Consider the following 14366-nt stretch of genomic DNA (forward strand, 5'->3'; position numbering starts at 1 on the left):
AAAGTATAATAGAAATAATAAAAATTTAAATGATCATATAAGAAAAATATAAAAGTACAGAAATAAAATATATAAATTTAGTCATTTAAAATACTTTTATTTTATTTTTGACAAACACATAGGCACAATCCACTCTTATAAAGCAAGGCCTAGTACATGATTCATATTGTAACATGTGGTTGGAGTTTACCCCCAATGAAAATACAATGTTTTGATGTTGGCTTGTAGCCCAACATGCATTTATCCCATTTGATTAGGGTTTGACGTGCATAAATTCATGGACATGTTGCCCAAAAGAGGACAAGTGTTCTCAAACCTTGATCCCAAATGGCCACTTAGATGCAACACAATATATATATATATATATATATATAAATTGTTATGGGCCCAACAAGAAAATCTCTTAAGATCTCAAAATTAAAAAAAAAATGTCTCTTTCAATAGTTTAGGGTGTAAAGGGTGGTTTAAATATTTATTTCACGAGTTTAATAGGTTGAATTTAAGGTTAATTATGAAAACATTTAAGTTATTTTCGTAAATTTGTAATTCTATTTAATTTTTTTTAATTTTGAGAATTAAATATAAATTGACTTAATTGAGTACAATTTTATACAATATATAAAATCGATTCAAAAATAATGTATTCATACTGATTTAATATTTTAAGTGTCGTATAATAGTAATATTTATAAAATTCACGTGTATATATAAATTAAAAAAAATATATATATAACTTGAGTTTGGGTCTTTAAGGTTAGTTGACCTTAGTTTAATCTACGTCTCAAGTTACATTTTTTATTTATTTTTATGTATCTATAGATTTTATAAATATTATTATTATATCACACTTAACATATCAAGTCAAAATAAACACATTTTACATGTTGGATAAAATTGCACTCAATTGAGTTAATTTAAACTTAACTTTTAAAATTGAAAAAATTAAATAAAATTACAAATTTATGAAAATAATTTGATTATTTTCATAATTATTCCTTTAGTTTATAGTCAAAGATGACGTTTAGGTGATCTTATACCATAAGATTCATCGATTTTATATGAAAATTATTGTTTTTGCGGGGCAAAATGATTATTTCAAGTGTTTTTTACTTCATAAAAAGTTGTAGAAAAATATATTTGACCTTAAGATTTCTCTAAAAATATTTAAGTTGCTTTTCTCTTCACCCAACCATATATAGTCATTGTTAGCACGTAATTAAACACGTGAAAGAATTATAATTGATTTAATTTCGACTAAAAGTTTTTTTTTTTATTTTGTCCTTACAACATGCGAGTTTAGACGTAAGAGGATATTGAGAGAAAAAAAAATCCTAATCAAGGATAGATATAAGATTTTGTCGACGTTTAGAATTAGCCGATTGTAATTCATAGGTCTGCAATGAAAAAATAAATCAAAATGCAAAGAGGAGAAACAAAGTAGAATGTACACAAGAAGTTTTTAAGTGGTTCGGACATAATGATACCTATTTCATGAATATTCTTTGAGTATTCCGATAAAGTAATAGTATATCATTCCCTCATCTCTTTTCTTTACAATGGTATTTTGACCCTTATTTTATAGTGTAGGGTGTTTATAATTTATGTAAAATCCAAAATAATAGGATAACATTCGAGAGATAAGATGTCATTATCAATTTTATAAAATCGGGAGTGAGATTCGTATTACTAGGGATCTGGTTTGCCTTAAGTAAAGTAGATGTGTCTCGGTCTCCGATTGTTTCACGATTTTATTGTTATGCGAGTTGAAGAACTAGGGCAACGAGTTGGAAGTGTTACTGAGAGCTCGCTCGGTTAGGCCAGCGAACTGGGAGCATCACTGGGAGCTAGTTTGGTTCCACAGTCTAAGCTCGGGTTTCAGCGACGTATGATCTTGTTCTGACGAGCTTAGCCTTGAGCCTATTGGGCTTCTAGCAATTGTGCCGACTTATTGGGTTGTGTCCATCTCATAAGAAGTGGTGTGAAAAATACCCATAACAGGCTTGAACTGACTCATAATTATAAATAAAACTTTATTTTATTCTATATAATGTTTTCCCTTATAGATATTAATTTTTTTAAAAACATATAAATGATGAATCCTCTTAATGATTTTCAAGTTGTCCTTATAAATATGCTTTTTTTTTGTATAACATATAAACTCTAAAAATTTCTCAATTATGGTTCGTATTGGACCAAACTTATCTTACTTTCCCTAAAACTCATACTTCATCTATTTCATGACCTCATGTAAACAGACATATTTATCATAAGTTGAACTTAAAAAATTTTGATCTTTTAAATAATTACAGTGAATTTATTTATATATTTTATAAATTGTATATATATTTTATAAATCTATGATACTAACCTTCTAATTATTTTTTCTCTTAATTTATGAAAATATTTATATATATATTATTCATCCTTTCAATTATGTAAATAATTTTTAAGAATATGAGACATCCATGCATAGAGTACAAGATGGCGTGTGAACATAGGAGCGTGTGGGCTCACATGGGGGCACGTTCCCCCAGGAAAGCACCAAAAAGGGTGTGTGGTTTGGACTGTTGGTGGCAAAAAAGAAGAAGAAGGAGAAGAAAAGAGAACCAAAATCCAAATCCAAATCCAAATAAAGTCAACTGCATCAGTGTCTGTCCTCTCCAAATAAAGTCGACCCTTTGTTTGCAAGTGCTTGTTATATCTTAATAGTTATATTTTTTTTTTGAAAAAAATATTAGTGTATTAATTGAAATGATATTGATATTCAATTTAAAATTGGATTGAACATATATGGTAAGACGAATGGGGTTTAACTTATATTTTAGATGAGTTTTTATTAGGATTATAATCGAATCGAGCATAGTTGAATTTTACTGAGCTCAATCTCAGCTCATAAATTAGTTGATGGGCTTGACTTTGGCTAAAACCTTGCTTGGGTCGCTAGAATTTTTTATTTTATTTAATTTTAATTTTTTATTATATTATATTATATTATGTTATATGATTAAATTAATATATATAATAATTTTAAATATATTTAATTTAATTATATTATTATAGTAATGTAAAGTTTGATAATTTTATATTAAATAATATATTTATAAAATTATAAATAAATATATTAATATATTTATAAACTAGTTTGTTCATAATCTATTTTTAAACTTTTAATCGAGCATGTTTACAAATCTCTAATCGAGACTATTAATATATACGAGTTTCTAATCAAATATGTTCTTGAGTTTTAATGAACCGAACTATACTCAGTTCAAGATAAGCTCGTTTATAAATTAAGTTTCAAAGTTATATTCAAATTCGACTCATTCATCTTAATGAACAAAGTCAAACGAGATTTTGTTAAGTCGAATACCGAGTTGTTTGAGAATGACTCAACTCATTTACGACCATAATTTTTACCATCCATGTACTTGGCTAAATGAGTTTTCACTATGCATGTGTGGACAAAAGCTGAGCAAAGTTAAACTCTTATTTGACTCATGATAATTAGCTCGATTTTCAATTTAATTTCAAAACAAAAAATAATTTTTTCAACCAAAAATATGAGTCGGGAGCCCTTGTGAAAGGCGTTCTACTAACATCTTTTATGCATGAAAAATTTCATAATTCAAAACTCAAAAAATGATAATATTATTTTTTTAGTAAAAGACAATTTCTTCACGACTTAAGCTTGTAAATAAAATTAAAAATAATTTATAATTATAAAAATATCACTATCGCATCATAACTCTTATATATGGATGAAGTTGAAAGATGGACCATTTGGTTGAGATTCCATCAATGAAGAAGCTCTTATATATGGATGAAGTTGAAAGATTGGACCATTTGGTTGAGATTCCATCAATGAAGAAGATTTGAAGCAATTTGAAAAGGAAAACACATTTAGATGTCAAAATCATGGGCACAAAACTTGAGGTGGGAATCAAATTAAATTGTGTTTAATTAATGCCATCTCCCCCAAGCCCCACAAAAAATTTTGGATGTTTTTGATAAAGAAAAAAAAAGTAATTTAATTTATCTTCCCCAAATTATGTATAATTTAGTTTGTCTTTATCGTAAAATTTTTAAATTTATGGTTATCAATCATGATAACATGACAAATTATTTTTGTGTTTAATGGATTTTTAAGATATTTTTATTTTTATATAAAAAAAATAAAAGATAACGTATACTTTTTTTTATTAATGAGATAAATTTTTTCACTTATATAAATTAGGGGTGTGCAAACGGTCAATTTAGTAATCCACTAATCGATTAAGTCGGACTTAGAAGTAAAATCGAACCAAATTGACTGATTAGCTCGAAAAATCGAACTAACCAATAATTAAAAAAATCGAACTCAAACTATATAAACTAAACCAAACTAATCAAACCAAAGAAACCAAAAAAATAAAAAAAAAATCGAAATAACCGATAAAAAATATATAAAACCGAAGAAAACGATATCATTTTATAAACATCAAAATAATATTATTTTAAAATTTTATTGGTTCGATTAGTTCAGTTATTCTAATCAAAAATTGAATACAAAATAAAAAATTAAAATTTTGAGAAAAATTAATCAAACCAAATTGATATAAAAAAAATAAAAATAAAATCAAACCAATAAGCTCGATGGATTCAATTCGATTAGTTTAAATAAACTAAATTTTTATTTTCTCCAAAATGTGACTTCAACTACATTCTATCAATAGATTTAATAGATTAATGGTTTGAAGTTGTCACTAAGGATTGTAACAACAACCCAAGCTCTTCTAAATTTAAGTTGCTTTAATTCTTTTAATTAACTCTCATTCAATTGATTTATATTAATGTATTGGTTGTTGGTAGTTGCCATCAATCACTTTATGGTACAAATTTCCTCATCTTCATGTGCTTCGTCCTTTTTTTTTTTTTTTGTGTGTGAATAATGTCTTATTAGCTTATTGATTGCCTTGAGACTTGAGAGGGCTAGAGTTCCTCACTTGGTGATTAATGATACATCTTGTGAGTCATGTTTCAAAATGATGTAAGAAAAAATATTATTGGTATTTTATTGTGTAAATTTTGTACTACATAATGATGTACTAATGTTTAAAATACCCTCACTCAAGATGGTGAGGCGTAGTGAGACGCAATAAGACGAGGGGTATTTATGTCATTTGTGTGTCTTATGTAGCCTAAAATATACATAAATAATGTACAAATAGCATGGTTCTAATATATAAGAGTATTCTTTTCCTTATGCTAAAAGAGATAAATCTAATTTTAAGAGATTCTCATATTTAAATTTATATTTTTACTTATGTACTTTTCACAATTTTTTCGTATATTTACATGAATTTTTCATTATTTTGATTACATTCAATTACATCTACTTTCTAGTCAATTTAATTTTTGTATGCTGATATTTTTTTCGTGTGGCAACTTAAACTTTTTATTGTTTCGATTATATTTATATACCTATATTTTTGAGTTAATTTAACTTATATACTTTGATGTGTAAAAAGAAAAATGAGTTAAATTGACTCGTCTCATTTTATTTTTTCTACACGATAAAATACAAGGATTAAATTGATTAAAAAATACAAATATAAGGGTATAATTGAAATAACAAAAAGTTTAAGTTGTCATACTAAAAAAATATCAAAGTATATAGATTAAATTCATTAAAAAATACATATTTAAGAGAGTCGTTCTATAGGACCCGACGTGCCTATCGAGCGGCTCACAAAAAAGGGAAAAATACAATTTTGCCCCTGCTCACTTTGCAAATTTGCAAAGTGGGCCACTGCCCCCCTCTCTGCTCTGCGCCTCTCCCCTGCCATGGCCGCCGCCTCGTCGCTTCGCTGTGCTTTGCTGCCGTCACCTGGCCTCGCAAGGCGAGGCGGCGATGGTAGAGAGGCGGCGGAGACGAGGCGACGCTGGCAGAGAGGCGACGGATGTGAGACGAGGCAACTGCAGTGAGGCGCGACAGAGAGGTGAGGCGGCGGCCATGGCAGGGGAGACGCGCAGAGCAAGGGGAATCCATGGGAGGGGAAGGGAGATAGTAGGGTGTGGGGGCAAAATTGTATTTTTGCCCCTTTTCGATAAACTCATTGGTAAGCCCGTCGGACTTTCTAGCATTTTCCTATTTAAGAATACAATTGAAATACCAAAAAGTTCGAATGATGACATAAAAAAACACATAAAAGTATGGGACAAAAATATGAATTTGGCCTAAAATTAAGCATAATTCATAACTTACTTGACTTATAGGTGGTAGCATTACTTAATTTTGTTGCACTTAAAATTCATTTAAGACACAAAAACACTTTTCGTTAGATTTTCGTGATATCATTTTTCTTAATATCCATTAATAATAATAAAAATCACATAAATTTTAAAATATATATGATCTAAACACAACACTCAAAAACTCACAATCACATGTACATAACATTAGGCTACCCACCTTGTGGTTGTAGCCTAAGGTCGTCTTCACATGCATGCGCTGATGCAGTAGCCAAGAAAAGATAAGAAAGTGAAGGAAAGAGGTCAATAGGAGCGTGGCAAGTGACTACAAATGATGGGCGCATGAGTGGAAGGGTGATGAAACTAATGATGACCCCTTTCAAGACAAGAGTTAAACCGTAAAACCCAGTTATCTAATTTCCGAAAGAAGAGATTTTACCCCCCAAAAAATTGGGTCTTGGGTGGGAACGCAAGCCAAAAGGTGAGAAGGCAGGCGCAGAGGTTCTTGTGTTCAAAAATCGGAGCGGTTTCGTTTGTTTTGGAAGAGATTATAGGGAGACCCAACACGAACAACAGCACAGAACACCGAAACCTCGTTAGATCCGTCCGCTCTGTGGTTGTTTGGGTCCCATAAATTTCCGGCTCCAACGGTGCTCCTTTTCCCTGTCAGCCTAAATTCTCAATTTCTCAGACAAAAGACATCTTTAGGGAAGGGACTTCGGAGAGAGAGAAAGAGAGGTGATTTGGTGAACTTACAGCTCTGAATCTGAAACCTTTTTGATTTTACCAAAAGGGAATCCCTCATTCTTACTTTCTTGGTCTCACTTTTCAAAAATCCGGGGTCTCTTTCAAAAACCCATTTTCTATATGGCAAGCTTTGTATACATACATACATACATATACATATATATGAGAATATATTTAAATATCCTTCCAGTTGTCTCTTTATGTATCTCTATTCACTCTGTTACTCCTATGGCAGGCTGATGAAGTTTATTTCTCGATTTGGGTTTGCTTTTTCTTCGGATTTTCTTGTGCATCCTTTGATTTGAGGAACTGGGTTTGCCAGGTTTGAAGGGAAAAGATGCAAGTAAGTTTTCCGGATCTGAATTCACTTGAAACCCATGTTTGATTCGAAAATCTCTAGGTTTCAACCTTCTGGTGATTTGAAGTGCTTGGCTAGATCTGTAATGCCCTAATTTTCAAGCTCCATTAATCGCAATACTTTGATTTTTTTGGATTTTATCATCATTTCATTTTTGATGCTAGATTCTTTAGTTCGAGCTATTTCTCCATGCAGACATTTTATACTTTGAATGCTCAAACTGGATTTGGTTTCTTCCATTGCTCGCTCTTACTCTTCTTTATTTCTTCTGGATTCTTCTAATTTTCCATTGAGTTACTGAATGTATCCTGCAACAGTGTAGGAGTAGATAGAAATTCTTGGTTTCTGATATTTCATCTTCTTGCTGCCCCCTCTGAATTCTGAAAGTATTTTCTCCTGTTCTTTGAAATTAGAAAATTATGCTGCTTTCTGAACCTTCACAGATGGTTATGAATGTGTAATCCAATCTCTGTTTCTAAGACTTTTTCAAACTCTTCTCCTCATTTCAGAGGGCTCTCTACATGTAAAAGTTGTGGAATGTCATGCCTTAAAGGAGCCAGTAACCGCATAAGTATGGATCCCCAGGAGGACAGCTCCAGATTTGGGTCGATAGGTGTCGTAACACTAAGAAACTTGTCGTCTTCATCATCAGCATTCTTCTCAGCAAATCAGTCGCCATTCTTCTCCCCAAGATCGCCGACATGTCAATCAAGCCGTTCTGATATTCCATGTGATAATGCCAATACAAGCACTGATCCCCGTAGTTCTAATGCAGGAATCCCAGATTCTGAAACTCTAGCTAATATCAGATTTCCTTCGTCAGACATTTCATCTGTGCCACCACCATCTACTTCAAGTGGATTTCAGAAGTTGGACCATGTTTCTCCCTCAGCTGGAATTTCTAAGAACACCCTTTCCTGTTATGGTATGGGCTATGGCAATGACTATTTCAGGCAGGGAGAGAAGCGAAAAAAGCTTGGGAGATTCCGTGGTACCTCGTACACTGTGGATTCAACTTCGTTTTCCTCGAGCAGACTAAGAAGCTGCGATGTTTACATAGGTTTTCATGGCCGGAAACCTTTATTGTTGAGATTTACTAATTGGCTTCGAGCAGAGCTGGAAGTTCAAGGCGTTAGTTGTTTCGTGACAGACAGGGCTAGGTGTCGGAACTCCAGAAAGCATGGAATTGTTGAGAGAGCAATGGATGCTTGCACTTTTGGAGTTGTGATTTTGACTAGAAAATCCTTCAGAAATCCATATACCATTGAGGAGCTACTGTTCTTCTCAGGCAAGAAGAATTTGGTTCCAGTATACTTTGATTTGGGGCCGGATGATTGTCATGTGAGGGATATTGTTGAGAGAAGGGGGGAGCCGTGGGAAAAATATGGGGGAGAACTATGGCTTCTATATGGAGGACTGGAGAAGGAATGGAAAGATGCTGTTAGTGCCCTCTCTCGTGTTGATGAGTGGAAACTGGAGGCTCATGATGGTAACTGGAGAGATTGTATAATGCGGGCCGTTACCCTTTTGGCCTTGAGGTTGGGAAGGAGAAGTGTTGTGGATAGATTGACGAAATGGAAGGAAAAGGTGGAGAAAGAGGAGTTCCCTTTCCTTCAGAATGAGAACTTCATCGGGAGGAAGAGAGAACTCTCTGAGCTTGAGTTTATGCTTTTTGGTGATGTTAGTGGTGATGCTGAAAGGGATTATTTTGAACTCAAGGCTGGAAACAGGCGAAAGAATGTGACACTTGGTTGGGGTAGGAGCAGCTCAGCAGAGGAAAGGCGGAGAGATAGGCAAACAGATCGTAGTACAAGGAAGGGAAAAGAACCCGTTGTATGGAAAGAGTCTGAAAAGGAGATAGAGATGCAAAGCACTGAAATTTCTCAGATGCAGCACCAAGCACCAAACCTGAAGATTGGTGGAAGACATGGGAGGAGGAGGAGATCGATCAAAGTTGCCTATGGTAAAGGGATTGCTTGTGTAACGGGAGACTCTGGAATTGGCAAGACAGAACTACTTCTTGAGTTTGCATACCGATTCCACCAGAGATACAAGATGGTTTTATGGGTGGGAGGAGAAAGCAGATATATCAGACAGAACTACTTGAACCTGTGGCCATTCCTGGATGTTGATGTTGGGGTAGAGAACGGGTTGGATAAAAGCAGGATCAAGAGCTTTGAAGAGCAGGAAGAGTCAGCTGTAGGCAGAGTCCGAAAGGAGCTTATGCGTAGCATTCCATTTTTGGTGGTGATCGATAACTTAGAGAGTGAGAAGGACTGGTGGGATCACAAACTAGTAATGGACCTTCTTCCCCGTTTTGGTGGAGAAACCCACATACTAATATCCACTCGTCTTTCCCGAGTAATGAATCTGGAGCCTTTAAAACTTTCTTACCTATCCGGGGTTGAGGCGATGTCTTTGATGCAGGGAAGTGCCAAGCATTACCCAATTGCAGACATTGATGCTCTCCGGGTTATTGAGGAGAAACTTGGAAGACTAACACTGGGCATGGCCATTGTAGGAGGAATTCTATCCGAGCTTCCCATAAATCCAAGTAGACTCTTGGAGACCATTAACCGAATGCCTTCGAGGGACTTGACAGCGAGTGGCAGGGATGGTCATTTATTGAGGAGAAACAATTTCCTCTTACAGCTCTTTGAGGTTTGTTTCTCAATATTTGACCATGCGGATGGGCCAAGAAGTTTAGCAACTAGAATGGTGCATGCTAGTGGCTGGTTTGCACCGGCAGCCATTCCTACTTCTCTTTTAGCTCTGGCTGCTCACAAGATACCCGAGAAACACCGCCATACTCGGTTATGGAAAAAGTTTTTGCATTCCTTAACCTGCGGGTTTACATCATCATACATTAGGAAATCAGAAGCGGAAGCATCTTCAATGTTGTTAAGATTTAATATTGCAAGAAGTTGTACAAAGGATGGCTACATCCAGTTCAATGAACTCGTCAAGCTCTATGCACAAAAGAGAGGAATCACAGCAGCAGCACAAGCCATGGTACAAGCTGTCATTACTCGGGGGTCCATTTCCCAGCACTCCGAACATATATGGGCTGCATGTTTTCTGCTGTTTGGTTTTAGCAGTGACCGTATAATTGTTAAGTTGAAGGTGTCGGAGCTGTTGTTTCTTGTGAAAGAAGTGATCTTGCCGCTTGCTATCAGGACTTTCATTACATTGTCGCGGTGCAGTGCCGCACTAGAACTCCTTCGCCTATGCACGAATGCATTGGAAGCAGCAGAGCAAGCATTTGTTACCCCAGCAGAGAAGTGGTTGGATAAATCACTCTGTTGGAAGCCCATCCAGACGAATGCCCAGTTGAATCCTTGCCTTTGGCAGGAGCTGGCTTTATCAAGGGCCAATGTGCTTGAAACCAGGGCAAAGCTAATGTTAAGAGGGGGAAAGTTTGACATCGGGGATGATCTAATTAGAAAGGCAATTTTCATAAGAACTTCAATCTACAGTGAGGATCATCCAGACACCGTATCTGCTCGTGAAACTCTGGGCAAGATCACAAGGCTTCTTGCTAATTTTCAGATTCATGCTACACCATAGAGTCTAAATTTTCTTGTAAGCAGAGCTTACATTAGAATTATACATAGATTCAGAATAAAAAGGCTGATATCAACAATTTAGAAGATTTTTTCTCCATACCATTTTCGATACTAAAGAGATGAGCTTTCAATTCCAAATTCTTTTGAGTTAGTTTTGGTTTTCTGAGTTGCATTATTAGTTGGTTATCTGTCCTATTTCCTTTACTCAACCTCGCATGCTTAGCGTTAGCGTGCTCTTTGCCTCTGGCAGTTTGCTCGTTTTAGCTTCACAGGCATGAAGTCGGGTGCATGAATTCTTCGGTTGACATTGAAATGATACCGTATAAGGTAGTATCTCTGCCTCTTTCATCTTAATTGTCTTGCTTTGACATTTAGAAGGTGCATGCATTTGTCTAGTAGGCAGTTTTTGTTTTCCATTGATGTTTCAATTCGGTCTATTTGATTGACCATCCTTTTTATGAAAAATGGCTATTTTTTTTTCCAAATTTCAGCTTTTGAGGTGTTTGATTGATCATATTTTTCATGAAAAATATTTTTCAACTTGTGGTGATGTGATGATGTTTTCTCACTTTTGCTAGAATTGGTTTTTTCATTCCGCGGGCAGGGGGAGGTAGATGTAATTTTTCATAGAAATGAAAAAACTCACCCACCACATAGCTAGCCTTTCTCTTCCACCACGGCCCATCAATGAAGAAGGGAAAAGAAGTATCGACCAGATTCGGCGGTTGTAGCGGCCATTGGCGAGCAGTGAGGACCGATCAAATTCGACGATTGCAGCGGCCATCGGTGAACATATGCGTTGCAGGAGGGCGATGGTAGCGGTGGCTAGTGAGGATCGGCCATTGGCGAATGGATGCATTGCAAGAGGAAGATAGGAGTGGCGGCCAATGAGAAACGACAATGGCTGAACGACGACCAATCAAAGTGGGTTTGGGGGGGGGGGGAGAGATGGAGGTGGGTTTAGGGAGGAAATTTTATGAAAAATAATTATAATTAAACACTAAAAATTTAAAAATATGATAATTTTTAGATTAAAAATTAAATTAACCAAACACTCTTAATTGATAATTTTTATATAAATAATTTTTAAATAATTAAATTATTTAAAATTTATTTTTTTAATATAAATTTCATACTTGCAATCTGACGTAATTTTTGATCATTATTTAATTAGCAACTTTCATTAGGCATGTACTAGAAATGTACGAGCAATGTTCTGCAGGGGAAGTTGGAACCTATCTACTTGCTGTCAATGCTCAGAATAGGTGAGTTATGAATACATATGACACTATGTTGGATTATTCTCAATGGCTTCTGCCTGCCTATGAATTAACTGATAATTACAAGGTTTTTATTTTTTAACTTTGCTCCCTGTTGAAGTGATCTGATAGATCACTTTAATATGGTCACTGTCTGCATAATCTAGAACAGTGTTGGCTGTTGCTGCCTGTAATATGATGCAGATCTTTATGGTCAATTCTTACCATCTTTGTGTGACAGTCATTGAGATTCGATTCACATCCTTAAATATATCAAGGAGCACCAAACCAAGAATTGTTGTACAAAGATAAAAGGGGCATACTCAAGTGATTGGATAGTCTAATATAGATTGAGTGTCTCCTTCAAATAGATGCTATTACGGAATAAAATCGAATATAAACCACAATTAAATCAATCAATTTAACGTGAAAAATTCAAATCTAAAAAAATTACGGGCAAAAAAAAATAAAATATCACTAACCAAATATTGGTAATACAAAAGTAATATAGTTGCAACTAATTTCAAAGCATTGAACACTTATTTATAGATATAAAATTATTTATAAATAAACATAGAAAATTATATTCTGATCAGAAAATAATGCATGAGGATATTTCTCTAAATGAGATAAATTTCACATAAAATCGAATTTGACAATATCATAATCATAGTTAAATTCGAAATCATAATCACGGTTAAATTAGAAGTCACAATCTTAGTCAAATTTGAATTTCGAGTTATAATTGTACCAAACTCCATCTTGACATGAAATTCAAATATGAAATTATTTAAAATTCTTTTTTCCAACAAAATCACAGAAAAGTAATCCCCTGATAGATACCAACCAGAATTGCACCATGAGAAATACCACACAAAATTTATTGTAGTGGATATTTTCAACTGCACTTAAAATATAGCCAAAGACCAGTCTTAACATATCTTTATTGATCTTAATAACTTCGCATTTATCAATATAAATCCCCTTGATAACTCCACCTTTATCTAAATCAATCCGTCCAAAATTGCACGCATCTTGACCTGTAACTGTGAAAATTAAGATATTTTGATATAATAATAATAGAATATCATAATTAAAGATAGCCGATATGAAGATCAAATAATCCCAAATAATGCCAAGCGATCGATAAACAAAATTCCAATAGAAAACAAACCAGAATACGAGATCTGGGCAGAGTTGTCAGTGGTAGCGATAAAGGCCAGTGGCTGAACGGTGGTGGCTAAGGCTCTAAAAACTAAAATCGATGAAGATGAAGGTCAAATGAAGAAGGAGGGATGCGTGAACGATGGCAGAGGTAGTGTGGTCAACAGTGACGGTGGTTGAACGACGGTGATGGCCGGTGGCGGCAGCAGTTGGTCAACTTGTGTTTTGGCTGAAAAATGATGCAAATCTAACGACTGAAATCTACCAAACGTTGATGGTTTGATCCAACGGCTCTGATATCAATTTGTTACGAAATATGATCGAATACAAATCACAATCAAACCAATCAACCACACACAAACACAGAATTTAACGTGAAAAACCCAAATAAAAAAAACTACAGGTAGAAAGAACAAAATATCATTAACCAAATATTGGTAATATAAAAGTGATATAACTGCAACTAATTCCAAAGTATTGGACATCTATTTATAAACCTAAAATCATCTATAGATGAACATAGGAAATCATATTCTGATAAGAAGATGATGCATAGGGATACTCTTCCAAATAAGATAAATCTCATATAAAATCAAATTTGACAACATCATAATTATAGTTAAATTCGAAGACATAATCACGGTCAAATTAAGAATTCCAATCTCAACTAAATTTGAATTCGAGATCACAATTGTAATAGATGCTCTACTTCAAGATACTATATTCTTATTGGTGGCAATTTGATATCCTAAAAGAGTAAGAAACAAGATGTTGTCAGATCAAGTGCAGAAGTTGAATATTGTGTCATGGCTCTAGCAATATGTGAACTTATATGGTTAAGGCAATTACTTCAAGAATTATAATTTGGAGAGGTGGTGCAAATAAAGTTAATTTGTGATAATAAAACAAAGTTGCATATGACCTCTAATTCAATTTTTTATGAGAGAACTAAACACATTGAAATCAATTCACTTTATAAGAAAAAAGATTTTGTCAAGATGTATTGCTACCAATTTTGTTAAGTCAACTGACCAATTAACA

General features: G+C 34.2%; 1 protein-coding gene across 2 annotated transcripts; it reads left to right on the top strand.

Annotated features, from left to right (window-relative positions):
• Positions 1–6447: 6447 nt before the first annotated feature.
• On the top strand, positions 6448–11752 carry LOC127813728 (uncharacterized). 2 transcript variants are annotated; one of them, XM_052354853.1, is made up of 3 exons: positions 6448–6969; positions 7214–7321; positions 7846–11752. In XM_052354853.1, the coding sequence occupies exon 3, from the start codon at positions 7874–7876 to the stop codon at positions 10901–10903; it is 3030 nt and encodes a 1009-aa protein (XP_052210813.1). In that variant the 5' UTR covers positions 6448–6969; positions 7214–7321; positions 7846–7873; the 3' UTR covers positions 10904–11752. The 2 variants fall into 2 exon arrangements, with proteins under 2 accessions (XP_052210813.1, XP_052210814.1); XM_052354854.1 differs by lacking the exon at positions 6448–6969 and adding an exon at positions 7050–7072.
• The last annotated feature ends 2614 nt before the right edge of the window (positions 11753–14366 follow it).

Source organism: Diospyros lotus, chromosome 11 (genome assembly GCF_014633365.1).
Source record: "Diospyros lotus cultivar Yz01 chromosome 11, ASM1463336v1, whole genome shotgun sequence".
In the NCBI taxonomy this organism is placed as follows: domain Eukaryota; kingdom Viridiplantae; phylum Streptophyta; class Magnoliopsida; order Ericales; family Ebenaceae; genus Diospyros; species Diospyros lotus.